This window comes from Lepisosteus oculatus, chromosome 11 (genome assembly GCF_040954835.1).
Source record: "Lepisosteus oculatus isolate fLepOcu1 chromosome 11, fLepOcu1.hap2, whole genome shotgun sequence".
NCBI classification, from domain to species: Eukaryota; Metazoa; Chordata; class Actinopteri; order Semionotiformes; family Lepisosteidae; genus Lepisosteus; species Lepisosteus oculatus.
In genome coordinates this window covers 32,059,088-32,082,237 of record NC_090706.1, presented here as the reverse complement: position 1 = coordinate 32,082,237, position 23,150 = coordinate 32,059,088, and the positions used below count along the sequence as shown (strand labels likewise).

General features: G+C 38.2%; 1 protein-coding gene across 5 annotated transcripts in view; it reads right to left on the bottom strand.

Moving 5' to 3' along the window:
* The window catches only part of ndst1b (N-deacetylase/N-sulfotransferase (heparan glucosaminyl) 1b), an 81,237-nt gene that overhangs the window by 19,325 nt on the left and 38,762 nt on the right, over positions 1 to 23,150 (bottom strand). For all 5 annotated transcript variants that reach the window (XM_069196100.1, XM_069196101.1, XM_069196099.1 and 2 more), the window contains 5 exons: positions 11,672 to 12,554; positions 4,970 to 5,452; positions 3,559 to 3,646; positions 2,850 to 3,004; positions 1,869 to 2,054 (listed from right to left, as the gene is read on the bottom strand). In XM_069196100.1, the coding sequence (XP_069052201.1) occupies positions 1,869 to 2,054; positions 2,850 to 3,004; positions 3,559 to 3,646; positions 4,970 to 5,452; positions 11,672 to 12,181 (1,422 nt within the window). In that variant the 5' untranslated portion in view covers positions 12,182 to 12,554. The remainder of the gene's footprint in view (positions 1 to 1,868; positions 2,055 to 2,849; positions 3,005 to 3,558; positions 3,647 to 4,969; positions 5,453 to 11,671; positions 12,555 to 23,150) is intronic.

Sequence of the window (23,150 nt, the reverse complement as noted above, 5' to 3'; positions counted from 1 at the left end):
CTCGCCTGTAGTACTTATTTAACTAAGTAATAGCATCTACCGTATAGGCCACAACCAAGAAAATTATATTTTAAATAACACATTGAATTCCACAGTAAAAGCATATTTATATAAAACAACTTTTGCGCAACAGTTGGTTTAAATCACAGACTCAGTTCAACATAAAAATTGTACTTAGTCCTTGGACTGTAGCAGTTCTTAAAAAAAAACAATCTACTAAAAGTAACAGATTAATGCACCACGAGTACCAACTGTCTATTTACCTATAAAGGTACATTTGAAAGCCAGAATAAAAGATGAGCAACAAAGCCACTCAGCTTCAACTCCTTACTAAATCACCTCCCACAACACATGGACTGCAGTATACCCTTTGGCACAAAAAGTATATACAAAAGTTTGCAAAACAAATCAGGTACAAAGTCTAAATTCCTAATTCAATCTTTTTACCCTCAATATTGTCTAGTACATTGGTATGGAATGGGTAAAGTGAAACAGTTAACTGAAAGGAAAACATGGTATGCACATACTGTAAGCTTTTTGAAAGAGGTAAGAATATTTAAAACTTTACATGGCAAAGTGAAAGGAGAGCACCGAAATGCTGAATAAGGGCAGAGAAATCGATCTAAAAACCTTGGAGACTTTAACACTAAGTTACGGATTCAGACTTTCAATGAGAATAATTCACTGTGAAGTGTCAAGGTTGCTGTAGGTTTTTCAGATGACGCTATCAGTCTTGTGCCAAGAACTTCAAATGTCAAAATAATAAATAATGATAAATTGTACTAAAGGCCATTTTTCAAAACGCAAACAATTTTTTGCTCCATTATTTTACTCAAAAGGTAAAAATATGAAAAAAATATTAATATACCTTTAAAATCTCAACTAATGTACATGTAGGAACTCTTAAGTAACCTATTCATATGAAGTTTTTATTGTTAAAGTGAAGTTTCAGAATAGAACTAGTATTGTGGTAAGTGCATTCTAAATGTGGCTCTATGTACACCCAATTACTAGTTTGCCAGGGAGACCAATATCCACAGTGAGTTTTCATCCAATTTGTACACAGCACAATTTATTTAAAAGATATAAACAGAAGCATGAATAATACAAGACCTGTAAGAAATAACTATGAAATACCAGAGCTTTGCAACAAACTGGGTTATTTGCTTTGTTACAAAGTGTGCTTTGTTCAATGGGTACAATAGAAACATATAGAGAAGCAGTATTATGTTAGAAATAAACCATTTAGCAGCAAGTACAATTTAAGAGTATAATTATAGCTGTAACTGTGTAATTTGCAGAAGAGAAAATATACTCTCCTTGAAAATCAATTTAAACAGTGAAAACTTTCTCTGCCTACTAAGCAGCCAAACAAACTGTACTTAAACAGTCCAGCTCTTCAGAACACAATAAAAAGACATCCCAAGAAAGTCCCCATAATTAGACAAAAATACATTTTACTCAGTCTTTTAAAGATTCATTCCTTTTACAAGCCTCTAGCATCTTTAGTAGATCCTTTATATCCTTTATATGAAGGTTCCTTTTGGTAGTTTGTTTTGAGTTCAGAGACAGAAGTTGCATTTCTTTGAAATGTGAAAGCTACATTTATTAGAAAAGTGGAATCATCCTTTTTGAGATTTTAAATTCTATTGATTTAAAATTATAATTGCGAAATTATTCTGCACTATCAATCCAAATACTTAGCGGGGAAAAAAAATGTGGTACTTGCTCTACTAACAGCTCAATAGACCAAAAATGAAACTTGGCCCAGTTTGCATAGTAACCTTCAGCCCGACTGCTCTGGGCATAGCAGGCCCACTTGTGTACACAGCAGTGATAGGGCATCAGAGTGGCAGATTGGCACTTACACTGATGCCGCTGTGAGTGAAGCCCCGGCGGAAGCGAGCAGGCTTCAGATGGGGATACTCCTCTGTGCTGGTCACCTTGATTCCCCACACTTTCTTCCAGGCTTCGTAGAGCTGCACGTGCACGGGATACACTCCAGAATGATGGGGGGCTACTGCATAGCCCATATTGGTGGGGATGCCATGCTCCTGAAAGAAATAAAATGCTTAGTTACAGTCTTCCACGGATAAAACTACACTGTTAAAACACATCATGTGGAGATGAACTTCATCAATGGAAGGGTGCATTATATTACATTGTACACTTTGGTGCCAAAGGAAATCATACGTTTTATTCACATTTTTAATTTTCCTCGTTTCACCCTTTACTGTCTTCATTACGATTAAGAAAAAAAGACTAACCTACTGTTTCTGAATGAACACCCAGGAAATGCACTAATTTATCTTGATATTTTTTAGACAATTTAAACCTTAATTTTAATTCTAAAATACTAAAGATCTCCTGTTGTTTAGAACAGTAACAAGATCTCGCATAACTGTAGAACTCTTAAAAGGATAAAATGATCTAGGTTTCGCCTTTGTTATTATATACTCAGTGGAGACAAGAAAAGGTATTTTAGTGTTCTGATTTGAAGATAGCAAAGTCTTTGCTTCTTGAAAAGTATTACTTGATACGATTTCTTGTTATACAGTGACTTTTTAGTACTTTGCCAGGAGAGATATATAGCCTATCTACAGCCACGGTAAACTATACGCAAGAATTTTGTGGGTTTTAGTGTCATGTATTTTTTTTAAATCAATACGTCATCTTTATTCCAGCTTTGATGTTGCAAGAGACAACTCGGTAAACTTCTGTTTAATATTCCACGTATCATGCAGGGATACACAGGTTTCCCACAGATCTGCGAGCAGGATTTTCATTTCAAAGCACATGCAGCAGAAGAGTTACAAGGCATTTCTGAAGCTCTCCGGTACCAGACTTACAGTGGCAAACTTCTTGTTGAGGATCATCTGTTCAGCCAATACTGTCTGGTTATGGAAGAGATGTGGCTGCATGTGACTCCACATGTGGGGAAACCACCAGAACTCCTTTACATACGACAGTAAGAGGTCGTCCCCCTTGTCCTCCTCGTCTGTACCTTTGAACACATTGACGGGACAAAGCAGATGAATGAGACCACGAAGCCACACAAGATACGTCTTAGTTAGGCCTACTTCAGAAAATTTCAATTAAGCTTTGGATATAAGTTATCCCCCCCCACAACACCTCCCTTGCTGTAGATCGTCTTACAATTCATCACGCCCCCATATGCATTCGATAAGCATAATACAATAAGCAGTACAGATCTGCCACACTGTCACAGTCCTAACTGCAGCTCACAGAAAGTCTTAAATTTCAGGCACAATTGGATATGCCACATATTCTGCTTTTAGCATATTTATACTCTTCATTGCAATCCATCTAAGTGAGATGAATTATAAAATTCTGCCCAGAACTGTAAAATCTCCTTCAGAAGACAACCTTTTAAGTAAGTCACTTAAAGTAAGCCACACATATCGAAGCTGAACTTGTATCTGTGCAAGTGGGTTAAAATGCTCTTCAAACTGATTTACACACTTATTTGGGAAAAGCCAAATAACTAATTACATTTCATTCTAGCTTTTGTCACAAGCTACCACCTCAGTGAATTACCTGTGTGAAAAAACTTCCCTGAGAAGCCTAGATTGAAAGTAAAATTAGGAACATAGGTGCGAAGCTCATTCTGTGTCTCCAGCAGAGCCTGTAAAGTACAAAACATAAGATTTGAAAGGTTACATTTAGTCCACTGTTACTAAGAGCTGCAACAAAATGTGCAATCTTTTTCTTTGTTTTCTTTAAAACAAGAAAAACATATTCCCCCATTGCAAATAATGACAGCAGACATTATTAAATAAGATCAATACGTTATATAGGCTCTGAATTCAGCTTTTCTTGTTTGTTTTCTTTGATGTCAATGAGAATACTTGCAAAACCTGCCATCTAAAGCATATTTCATTTCTATCTTGTCAAGATGTGACTTACATATAACAATGAGAACAATTAGCTGTCAAAAGCACCACTTTGATTTTTAAAACCCGTCTTCTTTCCTTTCCTGAATACTTATATCTGGGTGTTAAAAATAAAGATGAATGATTATGAAAACAATGCTGTGCTTTTTTCACACCACATCTAAGTTTATGAACATCTTTGTACAATGCAAAAGAACAAGTAATAGGTTTATTCCGTGCTGAAAAGAGAAGAAAGGAACACGTTTCCGCTGTGGAGCCTTCTTCATGTGCGTTTCCTTTCTTCTCTTTTCAGCACGGAATAAACCTTTACTTGTGCCTTTGCAGCCTACGCATGCTGACGCAGCGACCTGCTTGAACTATCATTGTACAATGTTATTATCCTCTCTGTCAGCTTCAGACATTACTGGAGAAGTTTCAAAAATAATAAAGCTGCCAGAAATTCAAGGAGGGCACAGGCTGATCAACAGTATCTCTGTACTATTAAGTACACATTTGTATGAAGAGCATAAAAGGTAAAATGTTTTTCAGATTTCTTGTACCTACCCGGCAACAATTTAAAAGTAAGTGATGGACTCACACCAAAACACTTACATACTTTGAAAAGTAGTGCAATTTAGTGTGCTGGCAATGTGTTTCTACTTTGCTGGCAATTGGAACAAAAGATGCCAGGAATATGCTTTTTGGTTTCAGGAATCTTTTCATTATGTCACTTAATTTTCTACCATTTAGAAAAGAAGACCATCAAGTAGTATTGTGGAAGAACATTTATAATACTCAGATATTTAATACACAGGGCTTTATTTAAGAACCTCTGACTGTACTTTAATAGCCCAAAAAACAGCAAGTGAAATCAAAGTCTGCACAAAATGCTGAACTTAAGAATGCGTAACAGCATAGCTGCCCACTCTGACGAATGTTTCTAAGGATTTAGCAGAGTGCTTGCGGATTATAGACGAAAGCGGCTCTACATCTTTTCTCACGGTGTTAAAGCCTTTCAAAAAAGTAGCACAACTCCCACAGGGCACCAGAAAAAAGAAGGGAAAAAGTCAAGAGACCTTGACATCTGGGACTTTCATGCGTGTACCCTCCTTGCCCACAAAGATGTCATCAATGTCCACCAGAAGGTAGCGGTCCAGGGACAGAGAGAGCCGCTTGCCAGTCAGGAAGGACACGGCGTCGACAAAGACCAGCTTATGGAGCCAGAAGTTGAGGTTGTTGCCGAAGAGGACACGCTGGATGCCATCGTGTAGCCCCAGGTCCTGCACCACCGAGGTGTGGAGCGCAGCGCTCACCCCCAGCTGGGGAATGCTCTCCGCGGACTTGGTTTTAGCCAGCAACACCGGCTCGTAGGTGGAATGGTTGGACTGGAAGACGGTCCAGTCATCACCGGGCAGCAGGCCATGCTCCACCTCGTGGGCTTTAGTGATGAAAAGAAGGGGTGACTTGGGGTTCACGCTGCAGTCCTTCAGGCCCAGGTTGGAGTGCAGGAAAAGCGGGAAGCCCTTCAGCTGGGCACTAAGCAAGCTGTTCTCATTGGCCTAAGTAAAAATGCAGAACAATAAAAAAAGAATAAGTATTTCAAACGGCATTTACATTTGCCAAACTGGTATTTATGAAGTTCCTGCTACCATAATAATCTTACAAAATACAAAAGATCCACTCCCACTTTGTTCTTGAAATGATGCACACAGTAACAAAACTTTCAGTTCTAGTTACGTAAAAGGCTGAGAAATTTATAAAATGCACATGCATACCATAATAGATTTTCTTTTAGCCTCCTAGTTGTAAAAAATATAAATGGGCTACATGAAAAAAAGTTTAACTGGATGGTGGACTGGATGAAGAAAGTGAATATGGGTCAACTAATGATTCATTTATACTCTACGGAAGATTTTCATTTGTTGTCTGCTCTCTACTGCTGTTAGTTTAAATCCTCAAGAGCAAGGTTACTAATTCTTTAGCCATTCTGGTCCACCCTATTGCAGGACATTGCTACAACCAACTCCTTAAAAATGTAGTTCATGATTAGCAAGATCAATATAACAAGTAATAAGATGGTTATATCAAAAGGACTGCAAGGAATGGTGATTGTGAGGGCAACAAGTAGAGTATTACTGCTCTAGATTATTTCCTAATCCTGGTCCTCTTCAATTCTAGATTTCATTTCAACTCAGATGTTGATCAATTAAGCTTACTGAACTGACTTAATTGAACTAACTCATTAATTTCTAATTGTTTTCTAAACTAGGGATAAAGCCTCACAATATACATTATGCGTGTCACTTCCAAAACAGTAAGTGGAACTCTGTCTCTCACTTCTTCCTTCTTCTGCTACCTTTCTAAAATGCTTTGTTTATTTATGTTTTGCAGATACAGGTGAGAATAACACTGTTTAATATTCTCATACTCTCAGCCCATTGGTTAATTTTAGTCACTGAAACAATACAGTGTAAGGGCAGCAGACAAAGCATCTCCCAGAGGTTTCACACTAATTTCTAACCTTAGTCTACTATTTAAAGAACTGAAACAGTTTTCAAAACACAAGCAGGCAGATAAATTGAAAGTAAAAAAGTTCAGTTGTAATGAAAACAAGAGGAGACCTGGTACTCCAAGATTGGGAAACTGTTCTAGAGCACAACAGGGTATCAATAACACAGACTATTCTTTAATACGAAAGTAAACATACTAGACCTCTGCATGAAAGAATGGTGTGTGCGTCAACACTGGCATACAGTTGGAATAAAACTGCTTACAAAGGCACATATTATAGGCATTAATCTCAGTCAAAAAAATGTCAACTGTACATTTTTGCCCATGACTATGAATTTGTTATCCACAGGCATAGTTTTAAATCTATTTTGATATATTTGTATTGAAAAGCAAACAATATCGCTGCTCATTTTCCAAGTTGTTTCCAAATTAAATGACTCGGATTTTAAAAATGAGACTTATTTCAATAATTCTTCATTTTCTATCCAGAAAATTAAAACTCCCAAATCATCCAGAAATTGGTTAAGCTCACTTAAAATGCAATTTGGTTTTTAAAATTAGAAACCATTCAATTAGCTTTTTATTGTGCATTTTTGTTCTTTGTTCTTAACAAGCATCTCTCCAGATAGGCTCTAAATTTCCAGCTAAATATTTCTTAAAGTGAATAAATAGAATGTACAGCAACCTTTAAAGACATTTTCATTGTTGCTTTAATTAATACCAATTATTAATATTAACAATACCAATTCACACCATAAGAGGCAAGATGAAAGTAAGTTGTTATGCTGCACAGAACATTTGAATGATTACAAAATCATTTTTCCTGATGTCTGTAGACAAAAGTAATCTTTCTGCTAGAAAAATGCGATCACAGTGCACTTAAAGTAATAATAATTAATAATTGCTTACACTTATATAGCGCTTTTCTGGACATTCCACTCAAAGCGCTTTACAGGTAATGGCGACTCCTCTCCACCACCACCACCAATGTGCAGCCCCACTTTGAGGATGTGACAGCAGCCATAGTGTGCCAGTACACTCACCACACATCAGCTGTTAGCGGGGAGGAGAACAGAGTAATGAAGCCAATACATAGATGGGGATTATTAGGAGGCCATGATTGGTAAGCGCCAATGGGAAATTTTAGTCATGACGTCGGGGTTACACCCTTACTATTTTCAAGAAACGCCCCGGGATTTTTAATGACCACAGAGTCAGGACCACAGTTTAAAGTCTTATCTGAAGGATGGTGCCTTTTTACAATAAAGTGTCCGCGTCACTATACTATAATTGTGTAAAGTGTTGCTTAAACCTTCTGAAGATGATGCTGCCACTGTACCAGAATACTAATACTAATGGAAGGTTTATTCCAAGAGATTTCAAAGTTGCCAGTTTGAACATCTCATTCCTTCTGTTTGTGGGTAGTATTTTGTTCCATACTAACACACTCCACAGATGGCAATGTCTTCTGATTATCGCTACTGAAATGACATGCAATTGGAAACGCTGTTAATTGTGAAAGGTATACAAAGCTTTCAAAAGGGGTCTGCTTATTCTTTTAGTTTCCCCAAAGTATTGTTGGTTGCCTTTGTAATAGCAAATGCAGTCAACTATTCCCTTAGACATACTGTACACATACAAGTTGGCTTCTGAAATCTATACAGGGATTGTTGTTTTTGCAGGTGCATCCTGGTCCATTACATGAATAAGTAACTTTTAAAAAAAGTGCTGAGCATTTATAGATTCATGTCCCTTATACAATCTATGACAGAGGCAAAAGTTTAAAAAAACACTGCTGTATATTTTTTGTGCTGTAGAATTTTCCTTTGCATTGTCTCCTAAGTGTTTCTGTTGGTGGGCTGGTAATCGAGGACTAGAGGAATTGTTATCTTGAATTCCTCACTGCTTGCTAAAGTGTTATATCCGTCTTTGGAAGATTCACTGGATTAAGCTGTAAAAACAATTTCCTTCAGAAAACCCATTTTCCTCCTCACTTTTGTTTAGAAACAGTTATCGCTGCATATTAGGCTCAAAAGCTAAGAATAATGAAGTCCTTGTAAACGGTCTTGAGTCTCTCAAGGGTGTAAAGATTTGTTTTGTGGATGAGAATGAGAGTAAATAGGTTTGTATATACTGGATGATGTGTTAACTGTGGAACTTAAAGATGATAGAAATGTGGAAGAAGATTATATTTCCATACCCATTTCAAAAATGCTCTATGTGGTGGAAATTTGCTTGTGACTGAACAAAGTAATTCAGGTCCTCACACGAGTTTGTAGAAATTTCACCAATGTATTTAAGGTATAGTAAAGGTATTTCAACAGATCCTAAAAATGGCAGGCATTCGCCAGTCCCTTTTAGTTCCCATGCCAACACCCCTTGAGTGTAAAAATGTTGATAAAATAAAAGTAATTCAATGTGAGGACTACTTCAGCTAATCACAAAAGGAAGTGTGTTGGAAAGCTTTTAGTCTGCTCATTGAGGAAAGGTTTTAGTGCATTTAAATCTTCATTGTTAAGAATGACAGTGCACAGGCCTTTAATGTCCATTGTAAAGAGTACAGTACTGTTTGTCTTTGAAATGGGCTAATATTTGCTGAAAATACATAGAGTCCCTAACTAAATGTACAAGTCCATATGAGAGAGACACTACATTACAAAATACTAATGGAAAAGCTAGAAAAAAATTGAGTATTGAATTGCTGGTCTTGTGGAAAGTAGACAAAAGGCGTTGATTTATACTGTTCATTTAAAGCTTTTTGGCAAAAACATACCAGCTAACGGAAAAGGGCTGATAAAGCAGTCAGGACAACAAGTGTCTTGTATACTTCAACAAAAGTGCATTGTAGTGTTAAACTACATATGGATTGCAGCATCAACCATTTGTTTATAATAAAACTTAAATCTTTTTTCACAGAGAAGCACTGTGGTATAAGAAACAATATAATCAGGAAAACAGATCCCCATATTTCAGTGTGTGGAGAGAACTGTACTAAATGTATATAATTTTTTTCATACCCTTTTTACATTTTTTTACAAACCTATACATTGGGGACTGCAGCATTACCACCCTATAGACTAATCTTGAAAGATCTCAAGACCTAAGTAAGGTTGCATCTCAGCAATACAGTATTGGGATGGGAGACCTCTAAAGAAAAGGTTTACTGCTATATGTGGTGATGGTGAATCAGTTGGAGAAAATTTTCCAGAGGACAGGGATTTCCAAGTCAATGCCCCAGCAAAGAGATAAAATTCTGGAGGAAGTGCAGTTATTCTGATGAAATGTTCAACTTTGATCTTGACTGTGACTGCTCATTAAAGATCCCACATCCCTGTTGATAAGAGTAGGGGCATTAACCTGGGAGCCCTGGTAAAAATCGAATTTGGCCTTGCACAACCTGACCTATGTAAATGTATCCCCTTAATTCCATTTGTGAAGGAACTGCTCACTTCTAAACCAGATCTGCTGTGTAATGAGACTGCCTGAGCATAAAGGCTGTCATGTGTCACCCAGGTGGATGCTGCACATCAGTGACATGTGAAGAGTGTTCCCTCCTATGTGGAAAGTATTTGAGGATTCCTCTGGATAAAAATGCCAGCAATTATTAACTACTAATATTTTCAGCTTGAAGAAAAAGGCTTCATTTTCATCTGAAAGGCTAAAGGAATCACCACATGTATTGGTTTTTTTAAACAAAACATGTTCAGATGAGCCAAAGCTGATTTCTTTGAAATGCATACTCCCTGTTAAATGCATCCACACCAAGTGGATTAAATGGCTATTTTTATATATTCATAAAATGACACTGTTAACAGCAGTCCTTAAACTGTCATCTATACATTTACTGTCTTGGCAGGCAAACAATTTCAAAACACTTTCCTATTGTCCATCATCAACTCCTTTTATTTCGTTCACTGCTAAACAGTGTCAGGGCAATCATGGAAATGATATGTTTGGAGTCAGACTCTACGTGTGAATAAAGATGGGACACTAGTTGTTGTATATGAATATAATTGGCCAAAGGCTCATATTCAAACAGCCACATAACATTAGTTTCTTTATAATGCCTGAAAGCAATTATGCAGCGAATGAAGTGGTGGGTTGAGGATTTTATTCCAGTTACACATGAGTATGAATACGGACTAACAAAGACAAAGACAAGTAGGCTTAAACATGTTTATGCTTGCATGTGTAATTGAAGTGAAAGGGTTAGCAATAGCTTTCCGGCTGCAATATCGCTTGTGCTTCTTACAGGAATGAGACCATCGAACGTATGGAGAATTCCAACTTGATCTGAAAGTCTTGGTATGATAATAGACCCGGAATCACAAAACATTCAAGTGTCGTTCTAATAAAGCCAGCAGGTTTGCTTTACCACATACTTCTAGGTCCATTATCACCTACTGACGGAGCTGGAATTGGCAAAGGGATCAATGGAGTGTGAAAGTAATTTAGGTGTTTAATAGGATCCAGACATCTTCACTGTGAAGCCATGATGCCATTTCAATACTTTCTGAAGCAGGACGAGTTTTTTCTTCCCCAGATTTCTCAAAATGACACTTGATTAAACTAACCCTGACCAGATAAAAAAGAACATACAATAATTATAGATTAGGGGCATACTGTTAAAAAAAAACCACAAGAACCCTTGTCTGAAGAACCCTCACAAGTCTTGAACCCAATCTTGGGTTTCAAAAATGTTCTAATTTAAATCCCCAAAAGAGTCAGATGTTAGGAATGCAAGCAATTACACCCTTGCTCAATTTGCTCAGAGGTAAAGGCAATCCTCTTGCCTACATTAGTTGTTTTTTCTCCTGACTAATTAAACTCCTGCCCCTTAGTAATTATAAATAATTGGGGTTTAGAAGTCGAAGTCTGATGCAAGACTGATCAAGTCTGACAGCCCTCTACAGTTTTTGAATTTTCATATTTTGTAGCTTTGAAAACAAAACATGACACGGAATACAACCAAATATCTAACACTGCTTTATGTGGTTTTACTTAAAATGGCTCGGAGATGGGTTCCAAGTCAGTTTAGTATGGCAGAACAATTAAAAAAAAAACATCTCACATAAAATGCACAATGATTTTTCTTTGTTGGCAGTTAACCCCAGCGGCAAAGAGAACGCACTTCACTTGGAAACTCGCACAATTGATTTAACGGGAACCTAACTGCCATGGTCTTATTTAAAGTTGTGAGGGACCCAGCTGCTTCTTCACTCGACACTTGCAGCGTCCACAAAAAGGGCTAGCGCATTGGACCTTACCTTGAAGAAACCAATTATTCCCACTCCGTACTCAACACAGTATTTGTCTAGCAGCTCTCGATTCCAGGCGTCAAGGTTGACATATTTGAGGATGTTCTCGTAAATGATCAGAGTGAAGCGGCCCCGGTCTTTGTCTGTAAGGGTAGGCATGTCCCCTTTCCCCGGGGAGATTTCGGTCCTGTATTTAAAGCGGCTGGATTCCAGGATGGCCACAATCTCCTGGCCGAGTTGCGAGTACAGGCTTTCCACGAAAACCAGCACGACGGGGTCTGTGCGAGAGGTGTCCGCGGGCTTCATGGTCTTCAGAGGGAGCAGGCGGGAAGGGGTGACCTTGGGATCATCGCAGTCCTGGGGCGGCCCGTCGCCAGCCGGCTCCAGATCCCGCTTGACGCCGTACAGGAAGTAAGCGGAGACGAAGACGCTCACCATGCAGAAGGCAAAGAGCAGCAGTAGGCTCGTTTGGAGCGTTAGCTGCCGGAACAGCCGCCGCACTCTTCCACACAAATTCATGCTCCTGCTCTCCTGCGCGGTCTTTAAAAAGGGGTAAACAACACCCAGCAGCAGCAGCAACTTAGAAAAACATGAAGATACAGCTCACCCCACCGCATGCTTTTCATGTCACCATTGCAGACGGATGGTGGATTTTATATCGGAATGGTAAATCATCAGCTTTGGTGCAAATTTTATGTGCCTCTGTTTTCGCCCCCAACCCCCACACTTCCTAAGTTCTTGATTTCCTTGCAGATTTTTTAGAAAGGCTTGTTTGATGGTTATCTGCAGTTAGATCCAGGAGGTAACTGTAGAATCCAACCAGCCACAGGATCTTGAGGCTATTTCTGCAGGTCATCGCCAAAGCATTACGGGGTTTTCATGTCCTGGTGATCTGGAAATAAAATAAGAAGAATGATCAAGGTTTAGCATATTTTCCTAATGTTTCTTTATTAGCCCTATACAATTTCTTGCATTAGGAATTCGTCTTTTCGCATACCCCAGCTTTTCTCCATGGAGACACAGACACACAGGCAGGGAGAGAAGCTCGGGGTCAGAGCGCAGGGTCTGCCATTGTACGGCGCCCCTGGAGCAGTTAGGGTTAAGGGCCTTGCTCAGGGGCCCAACGGAGTAGGATTCCTCTGCCGGCCACGGGATTTGAACCGGCAACCTTCCAGCCACAGGTGCAGATCCTGAGCCACAGAGCCACTGCACCGCCCCTTTCTTCCCTACATTGCCATCTTTTATCATTCCTTACCTGGACAAGTCACATTATGACTTTTAATAAGACCGTGTAAAGAATAGTCTCCATCACATACACTGAACATGAAAAGAAACTTATCACTTACAACTTAAGCAAATCCACAAACCCATCGCAAAAATAACTTTCATAGCAGGTGCATTTCGAATAGATGTGACATTGTTACATTTATTCTGATGATTAACATCAACAGTCATCAACTGTGAAAGTCAGAAGCTAGTAGAATGCATGTCTACTGTTGGATGCAATACGTTTGCGTCACACACTTTTCATCACATTTGCCATGTGTCTGTCCACGGGTCTCTAACCCCTAACGAAATGCCTACATTATCCCAGGTCACAACATAAATGATCACGATGAGTAAGCGCTCAGCATAACTGTCACATTCTCCTCTTGCCAGAAAACCTGCTAAAACAAAAATAATGTTCTAAGGAACAATTAGTGGATTGTGCTGAATATGTAAGCCACATTAATGGACAACCAGCAGGGTGGTCTAAACAACTCATCTCCTGTCCCCAGTCTACTGTCTCATTAATGAGGAGATTTTATGCTTATGCTACAAGGACATGTGTAACAACAAGTCATGAATGATCAATCAATCAAAATGATGCTAAAATATTTAAATCAATACCCAAAACGCACAGATCATGCATAGACAGGGCAATACCTTTCTTTTGATGTTCTGTATACTGTAAATGATCCTTACAAAAGCACCCAGGCACAGATATTCACCAGGGTCAAAGCCTTCCCAGAGGAAAACCTGTTCACTGTAAATAGCAACAGTAGCATCTACTACAATTATATCAATGCTCTTGACATAACCAGAGACCTAGAATTACAAGCCATAAAATGAGTATTGTAAGAGGCACTTCAAATCAGATTTCAACAAATTTTGAAAGATGGCAATTACCCCTTTGATTTTTACTACTTTTTAAAACCTACTCAAAGCAGCAAAGTGTAAAATAAAAAAAAGTATCCTCCACAGTCTCCTGATATAGCATAAGGCTAAAATGTTGCGGAATATTAAGACAAAACGTGTAATGTTTCTAAAGGCAATGTTACATTTACCCCATAATACTAACTACTCATATTGACCAGGAAAGGTTTTAAAAAATGATCTTCATACCCGCTTATTAACTTCAAAGGTACAAAATCTCTTCATCTCTAAAAGTACAGCTTCATGGTGATGCGTGAGAGCAATGTGTAAAATGAAAAGGAAAAGAAAACTATCAGGGTAAGCATAAAGAAATAGTGCTGTAACCAAAATGCAGTAATTATTTCTGTATAGAAATGTATGTATTCATGCAAGAATAATAAATTAAGAACTGGAAGTGTATTTGAAAGGCAGGAACTTTATTTTCACAGCAGAATATACATGTTTCTTTGGATCTATTGAGATCTCAAAGGACAAAAGCGTGAAATCTGTCAGTAGAGAATCCCTTCCCTGAGTTGTAATGAACCTCCTTATTCATGGTGGAATAAGTTCTCTTACAATTAAACTAGGATATTCTTCTTTCTCACAAGAGAAGAAAAAAAATCTGGAAATGCTGAGTGAAAAAGAGAAGAGGCAATCTACCTGCAAATGATCTTTTTCAACAAAGAAAGCAAGGTGCTGGATGCTAATGTGATACTGTGAAGGAAAGCTTTAACTTTGCTGGCTGAAACCCCCATATTACTCTAAATTTATCCAGCATGCTGCATGTCTAGAACCATTATTTATTGAACCCATTGTAAACTCAGTTGCACCTGAATAAGATCATTAGTATCACTCATCCGTACGTACAACTTTTAATGAGCTGAACACTGTTGGGCAAAACCAGCAAAAAGTGTATCATGGAAGAAACGGCAAAAATGAAGGAACAAGCTAAACTTGTAATTCCTTGTTAACTTCTATCTAGCGTGCTTACTTTCTGGCAGTAAATTTTCTTCAACCTTGTTTCAACAGACGGAAACCTACAACCTAAGTCATTAAACAGCTGACTGCAATCCCATAAAAAAAAGCTACTGTAGTCCTTCAGAAAGTAGGAGAGACATAAAGATTGAGTTTGCTTTGAGGTGTGGGTGAATGGCAAGCTATAGCAAGTCTGAAATGTAATATGAGCAGTTCCTCATAGTAATCTGATACAGACTTAAGGACACAGAGAAAAAAAACTAAGAGCTCCAAGGGGAAAGAGAAAAGCAAAGTAGGAAAAAAACACTCCAAGTAAATATAAAAAAGGGATGGTGGGAGGGGGGGAGCATTTTATCACTTCAAAAGTTTATTGCTGTAGCACGTGAAATCGATACTTCTTGGGCTGTTGCCTTTAGTTAGCTACAGTCAATGCAAGGTATCCAATATCCCCACTGGAATTTGAGGAAAAAATGTTTTATGAAGTGAAACAAAGCTAGAAAGAATTCCACAGGGGGTTGCCAGGAAGTAATACTGGATGTTAGCTGTGCTGCCCACCCCCCCACACATTCAATACCTGTCATTTCAGTCCCATTCTGTAAAGACAAAGAGAAGGACAAAGACTGGTTCGCAAGACGTGATTGTCATCTAAAAAAAGTGATTTTTGATTTCTGGGGCAGCCTATGTCTTAATGTAAAGACAAGACAAAATTTACAAATAAAATCAGAATACCCATTCAAGATAAATTCTTCAAAGGTGTCCTCTTTACCACCACAAAACTGTATCTATTTCTTTTGACCTCAATAAATGTGAAATGCCGTTTCTAAAATGGGTTAGGGTTTAAGAGGAAAAGTGCTATACAGGTGTTACTGGTAACAAATTTGTTTATGGAATACCATCTCAGTGGAATTTATTACTTCAAATGCCGTATGTATGTTGCTCCATACCGTTAAATGATGTTGCTTTTTGATAAAGAAGCAGCCTGAAGAATAAGACGAAAAGGATCTCAACTGGAGCTGTACAAAGCAAGCATAAAATTCTCTATGTACTTAGAACACTGTATGCAGAGAACATACTGAATTTTAATGCACAACAAAAAATAATCACTCGATGCGTTAACCGTTCAGGTGACAACTGAAAAGGAAAGACTAGATTAGGAAATGTATCCAGTGTAGCTGTAGTCCTACAAAGACACATGGAAATTCTTTAATCGTTCAGATGACTAACAGAAGAGCAAAGTTATTGTTAACATTCTGATAGATGCACCTGAATACCGAGTCCTCTGAGATTATATAAAAAATATTGCTGATCCATTTTAGATTGTGTGATAGCTTTACTTACAGTGTATTGCATGTGCCTTGCATTGCATTTAGAAGCTAGGCTTTAAATGATGCTTTTAGGATACCAACAGAAAAATGTAGAACCACTGGAGAAAAAAAAATAGGATTCTCACATAACACCTTGGCATTACAGTGCCTTTCAAAGGATTCGCACTTCAAATTAATTTCTATCTCATTCCTTGCAGGTGCAATTTTGAGTTGGGCTTTGTCACAACATGCTAAGAGTTAGTGATGTAGTATGCCCATAGGATATTACAAATGTAAGTATCTTTGTAGATGTTCTTTAACATTTACTTTTTTTTATAGGCATTTAAGTCATATCTTTAAAAAGGTTAAATGTGTTTAATTAATGGAACACTCAATTACTCATCATCATCACTACAACAAGTTAGAACAATTTTGAACCTTGAGTACCACAGTCCTACTGATTTAATAGGAAATATTTAAATCCTCAAGTGGTAACTTCACCATATCAGTCCATAAATGATTCAGTTCAGTTTATTAAGACTTAAGGTGGAACAAAAACAAGAAGAATTTGCAGCTAGTGAATTATGAATTTAGCTATGAATATGTTAAGCTGTTTCCACAATAAAATATTTAGGCTGATAAAACAATTTTATATCATGCTTTGTTGGGACTAGGAAAGTCATACAGGCATGCCAAGACTCATCTGTGTATTTGCATTCAAAAGCACTTTAAAGGATTTGAATGAAATTGCTTTAAAAATAAAAAATTGAACAAGAGGCATGTTTCCCCTGAAAAAGAATATGACATCGATATGTCAAAGCACATTAATAAGAAGCAGAATTCATTATTTTGTTCACTACCTCTCCCCCTTATCTAAAGGTAAGGTCATCTTCTTTTGTTTAAATTTTGTTTAGAAACAAATCGACGCAATACGTGCAGCCTCTAATTATCTGGCATTCAATTCACCAAGAAATGAAAGAGTCCTTTCCCTTAAAATTCCATTTTCAAGGCAGAAACCCGATTATCCCTGGAGAGAGAGAGACAGCAACACATGCATGCGTTTCTACTGAGCACAGAGCACAAGCACCAGGGCTACACCGTGGAGATGAGGGCTACACAATTTCAAGGCTCCCATTAACCTAGCTGGCATACTTTTGGGAGATGGCAGGAAGCCTAAGCTCCAAAAGGAAACCCATACGAACACAGGGAGAACATGGAAACTCCATACAGCAGGCACCCTGGTTGGATTTAAGACTGGTGCCTAGGAGGTATGCACAGAACCACCAACAGCCACACCAGCAGGTCACCTCGTTTTCCCTAAAAATCCGCAATACAATTATTTACACACAAGGTTCAGATATACTTAGCACAGAACAGCGGCTTGCTTTCTGCTTTGTTTTTCTGTTGAGACGCATCCCATGCCACAGACATCACCTGAGCGAAAGCTGTTTGGCCAGTTAATTGCACACCTAATAGCTATTATTGATGCAAGAGAGAAAATAAAGATCGAAATGGTGTTACTTCAAATGAAATGGCTTTCCGGCATTTCAGTTTCCAACTTCTGCTGTCGTAGAAACTGCAACAACAAAGGACCTGAAACTGGCCAGGTAGAAGTACACTGGTTTCAGATAAGCACCTCGAATGTTGCAGCAGTGATTCCTACACCTCACAAAAAAAAAAACAAATGGCCAGCTGACTGTCATTACTGTGTTACTGATACATGCTCTGTCCTGGAAATGACTAGCACTCAAAACTTGCGTCTACCACATTGCTTTACTATAACATTTTGATTTTTTAGAAGGCTTCAGTACCGCATACACTTTACAGAATGAATGCTTTTTCCGTCAGATACTTGTTATCCCCAAAGGTGAAATGTAATTAGATATTTGATGAGATACTGTAGGCACATTCAATGAGTTTTTACAAAAATATAAATTCATAAAAGGCTTATGGTAAGACTTACTGAAATAACTAAGCTATGGGATAATTCATATCCAAGATATTCACAGAATATTAATTTTTACAGCTGCAATAACAGAAGAGTAGATGCCTAAACCTTCAGAATTTACAAAAACAAAAGTTCTAGACAGCTCAACTGCAAGCCTTAATTTCCTGAAGCAAACCAAACTACATGCAATATTAATGATGCAAAGTGTTGCAGAGAGAAATGTTATCTACTTTTGGACCCCCACACCCCCATAACCAATGCAGGCCACATGTCTAGGAGATTAATTGTTCAGTAGCATTTTTCTGTTAGGGAATATACATTTTCTAAAAACAATACACTATGGAAACAGTAAAATCCACATTGCAATAAGATTTCCGTTACTGCTAGCACACTGACAGTAATAAATGATGTCCTTCCATATTCTAGGCAATACCATAGCAACAACACACTCTCCATGGAGACACCATAGTAACAGTCCTTTCCATGGAAACCGCATGACAACATTGCTCACCCAGGAGCAAGACCACAGTGTTTTTTAGAAGGGAGTAATTTATTATTTTGCTTAGTAAAAGGACTTAAAATAAACATTTTTGTAAATATTCAAATGTCAAGAAAGCAGAGGTTCCTCTTTGTGCCTTTCAATTAACAGGTTGTTATTTTAAAAGGGATAAGGGTAGTCTGAATTATTAAAAGTACTTAAGTATTAAAAAGTTCATAGTTGTAGCTTCTAGGAAACCACTTTAAGAAACCAGTAACCATAAATCTTTAGTAGAACAGAGTAAGAAAAACAAAAACCACTGAATAAATCAATCTATTTTGAAGTACTTTACATGCTTTGAATTCCTACCACTTTTAAAAACACTGGAGAGGTTCGAGTGGGGAGCTGCATCAGTGTGCGGGCAGCAAAGGAACAAGTACAGGTCAATTTCATGCCGAACGGTAGAAAAAACAACGTTTTGGATGTTGTGCCTTCTTCAGCCATCAGGCTAATTTCCAAGATCAAAGCTCAACAGCCAAACCCCCCCTCCCCCCCCCATTTTTCTGCTTTTCAGCATAGAATCAACCTCATCTTGTTCCACAACGTACCCCACTGAGTGGGCACTGTTTGCTATGAGACCAGAGGCCTAGGGGTAAACCGCATAAGTACATCACTTCTTAAATCTATAAAAAAGCATTCCACACAAACTGCACAGAATCACAACACTGGACTTCATAATTAAATCACATTTTCTTTTAGCTGTATTACATCACGACTGTTCTTCCAGTTTTTTGGGGAAGTATGGAGGATCAAAGAGTTGTTGAAGAGTTTATCGCCTGCCTGCCTTGGGAACTGCTGCACCGACTGACTGAAAACTAGGCCGGTTTCAGCAAATCCGATTCAAATTTGCACCTCAAGGGTTCCAGTGTACAATTAATAGCAGATTTGGTAGGTATAATTTATAGTAAAAATAAATTGAGTACACAGTGAAAAGGTTTTACTCTTCAAACCAACATGGTTACCCCATCACTATTTTGTTCTGTAACTAAACGTCCGCTAACTTGGGAACCAGAAACTTCAAGCTGTACTTGAATAATATGTTGTCAACAGACCAATATTCTAGTATTCTGATAAACAACTGTTCCATACAGTCTATTTTTAAAATACACTAGTCAAATGCACTCCTGATGTAAAAAAAATGGTTACAACGTCTTAACTTTAATATTATGATGAATATCATTAATAATAAAGATACTTGAACCTCCCAGCTCTTGATTTTAATATATTTTAAACAAAACTGTTATATAATACAATCAAACACACAGGCCACTACCTCCTTGGCTGGTGTGGTAACTGTTCTTAAAGAAGCAGAATGACAAACAGAATTAAACTCAGAGGGAATTAAACTGCAACTCCTACAATCTGGGAAGGTTGTGGGATTGTAATCCTAAATCCCTAATCCTGTTTATTTGGACTCTTCCAAATGTGCAAACAGCCAAGACAAACACATGACCCATGTAATTTAACATTTCTAGCATCAATGTGTAAATATCTTAACACTTACCTTCTGATTTACAAACATCACAAATGCAGAAATTTACACAAGTTAACTTCTACATATTAAAGCTGAAAATGCTAGTGCTCGTAGTTTCTCTCAATTCCTTTTCCTGACACCTACTGGACCATTTATCCAATAGGCTTTGGAATGTCCCTTTTTAATAGATTTTTTTTTTTGCACATAATTCTTGAAAAGATACATAATAAAAAAGTTGATTTAAATTCCAATAGAAAAAAAGTTTGCTCATCCTTTGAACAAAAGAGGGGGAGCCCCCAGAGTGCTAAAAGACTAATTTTGTGTGAATTTGTCCTGCAGTTGGTCTCATGGCTGGCAGCCAACGAGAGTGGAGCGCTTCCATTATCTAATATCAATTTCTGTAAGGCATAATCTCCACTGCACGGAGGCCCTGCAAAGTCTGTCTGCCCCCCGCAAGGAGAGTAAGTGGATTATCGATGTTTCAGATGCAGAGGCAACTGGCTGTCTTTGGCACAGTAGGGGTGGGGGCAGTGGGGTAAGTGCCTGGCTTTCTTGAGATAAGAGCCCCGACAGGTTCCCTACGGGCTTGTACCCCGAGAAGCTAAAAAAAGACCTGTGTCCGAACACGGCAGGGGCCAAAGTGAAATCTGTACAATGTAAATATCGAAAAAAACAAGCACATACAAAAAGGCTATTACAAAAAAAAAACCTGGGCTTTGTGTTCCATTTGCCTTTTAAAACCTCCTTATTTATATACAGTAGCTTTCAGTTCGTCTCTGGTGTTTGTATATAAAGGTTTTATTTTGACAGAGCCAAATAATATAGGCTACATCACAATCATACTTGACCTGGTTATGTTTAATGTTGCGAATTTAATTAGTAACATCATTTTAAACATTATTTCGGGGGCAATTGCCATAGCAACTAGACATTTCTGGATTGATCCTAAAAGGGCATTCCGAAAACACGTACATGTTTTTTTTAATGTACAATCTAATAGTCTTCTAAATAAATTACACTTTAATGGTCTATAGATTGTTTTTATTAGGTTTTAAAGCATTCTCACTAGTGTTATTATCTTGTTCAGTTTAAACTGTTTTTTTTAAAACAAGTGCCTTAGACATAAAATCAGTTTAGGAATAATAAGAGCCCCTACATTTCGATTATGAGGACTAGTATTCTCTTTAAGGAGACTTCTAAATGTCTCACTTGCTGAACAGAACTGTGAACATACAGTTTTACAAGCTCAAAATGACCAAACCTACACAACCTTTGCTATTAAGCGCCAAGGGTACAGACTGTTATCCAGTAGATCTTAATGTTTCATCCTCAGTCTCCAATGTACAAAACTAAATACTGCAGCGTGTTCTTGTTCACCTTTGCAACTCAAAGCAACCATTGCACCGATAATGCAAAAGGGTAGCCCTGACAGCATCACCCAAACTCGCCAATCTGCCCAGCTGGCATTGTGAATCATGGACAATGCACTGATTGAGGAGTTCTGCACTCTGCAGGAGGATTGAACATGGCTGGATATTTACACTCTGTACTTGTTCATTATAATCAGTAATCCTTGAATGCAGAGGATTCTGTATGAGCCTTTTAACAATAAACAGCACTGAATACAAGATGGTGAGGTTTATCACCCACTTCTAATAACGCGTGCAATAATGTAAGCATTTGCTTTACTATAATGCTTCCCTTCCAACATTTCAGTAAGTTTATAAATGTCTCCCACAAAACAATGCATCACAAGTCGTTCACATTTGCAAAAATTAAATTGCTACTATATAGATGTCATTCTTCACGCCTCTGAGTGCGCATTTTGTAGAAGAGGAGAAAAAAATGCCACTGAAATGCCTGGCTCTAAAAATGTGATGCAAATTAAACATTATCACCGCTCACTGCTCCTCCATGGACTCCGAGTTGCTAATCAACTATAAAGGTTTCCACGGATTGCTAGGCAAGATTTGAAGTAATTTGCTCAGTGGGTTATTGTCAACCTGGATTATAAAACAGCGGGGTGCCCACGGCGGCAGGTTTTTTTAAAAAAACACCCCCCCCCCCTTTACTGCAAAACCTGCATCTTCCAGAAAATGGTAACTGGTGTGAGCTTCACTTAAAACAAACACGAACAAAAACCTGATGTATTTTCTTAAAGCTGTACTGTGACAGCATGAGTGGATTGTACTGGTCAACAAGAAATTTGAATTTTAAATTGCGTTTCATGCGCCTGTTGTATATAGCATGATTAAAAGCTTACATCACGAAAGAGTAGAGTTCAGTCTTTTCTTTTACCCACCCAACAGAAAAGAAGATTTATATTCATTTTCTTTTCTTCAATTGATTAAATGACTGTGAAGGACAACAGAGTCAGACAGTATTTATTGGGAGCTGATCTCCATTATAAGTGACTTTCACACTTTCAGAGTGTGACTACAGTGTCATCTTTTATTCGCACATTTTTTTTTATCCAGCCAAGACTGACATAACTTGTTTCAAGGGAACAGTGTAAACCGTTTCATTTACAGGATCATTTTTCCCCACTTTCTACCCATCTAGTTTCAAACAACCAATTGGGTAGGAGGAGAGGGGGTGCCAGGTGATTGAGGACGGGCATACATGCTTCTCTGGTGCCCACTCCCTGTACTGACCCATTCTGCTTTCAACAAGCTGCAGGATTCACAGTGGCTAAGAGGTGAGTCGATACCAACTGGAGTAACAGTGTGAGCTACTGTCGTCCCTGCAAGCCTGCTGGCTCCCAGTGACTCGCAGGAGTCTTAGTTTCAGCAAGATATTTTAAAAATCCTGGCCAGCTAATCGCAAGCCTACCACCAGTGGTGCTCTGCCAGTTATGCTTTACTGTTTGGGGAATCTCAGTCACAGTGACATGACACAGACTCAAACATTTGACTTCTCAACCCTGTGCTCAGAGCAAGTGCCCTTAACGTTTGAGCCACACGAAAGCCTCAAAAAATGTTTTTTTCCCCCCAGGGATGTTTGCCTATTCCCCAGTTTTGGCCTAAACAACCTTATCACTTGTAGAGCATACGGTAATCATAGTATAACAATTT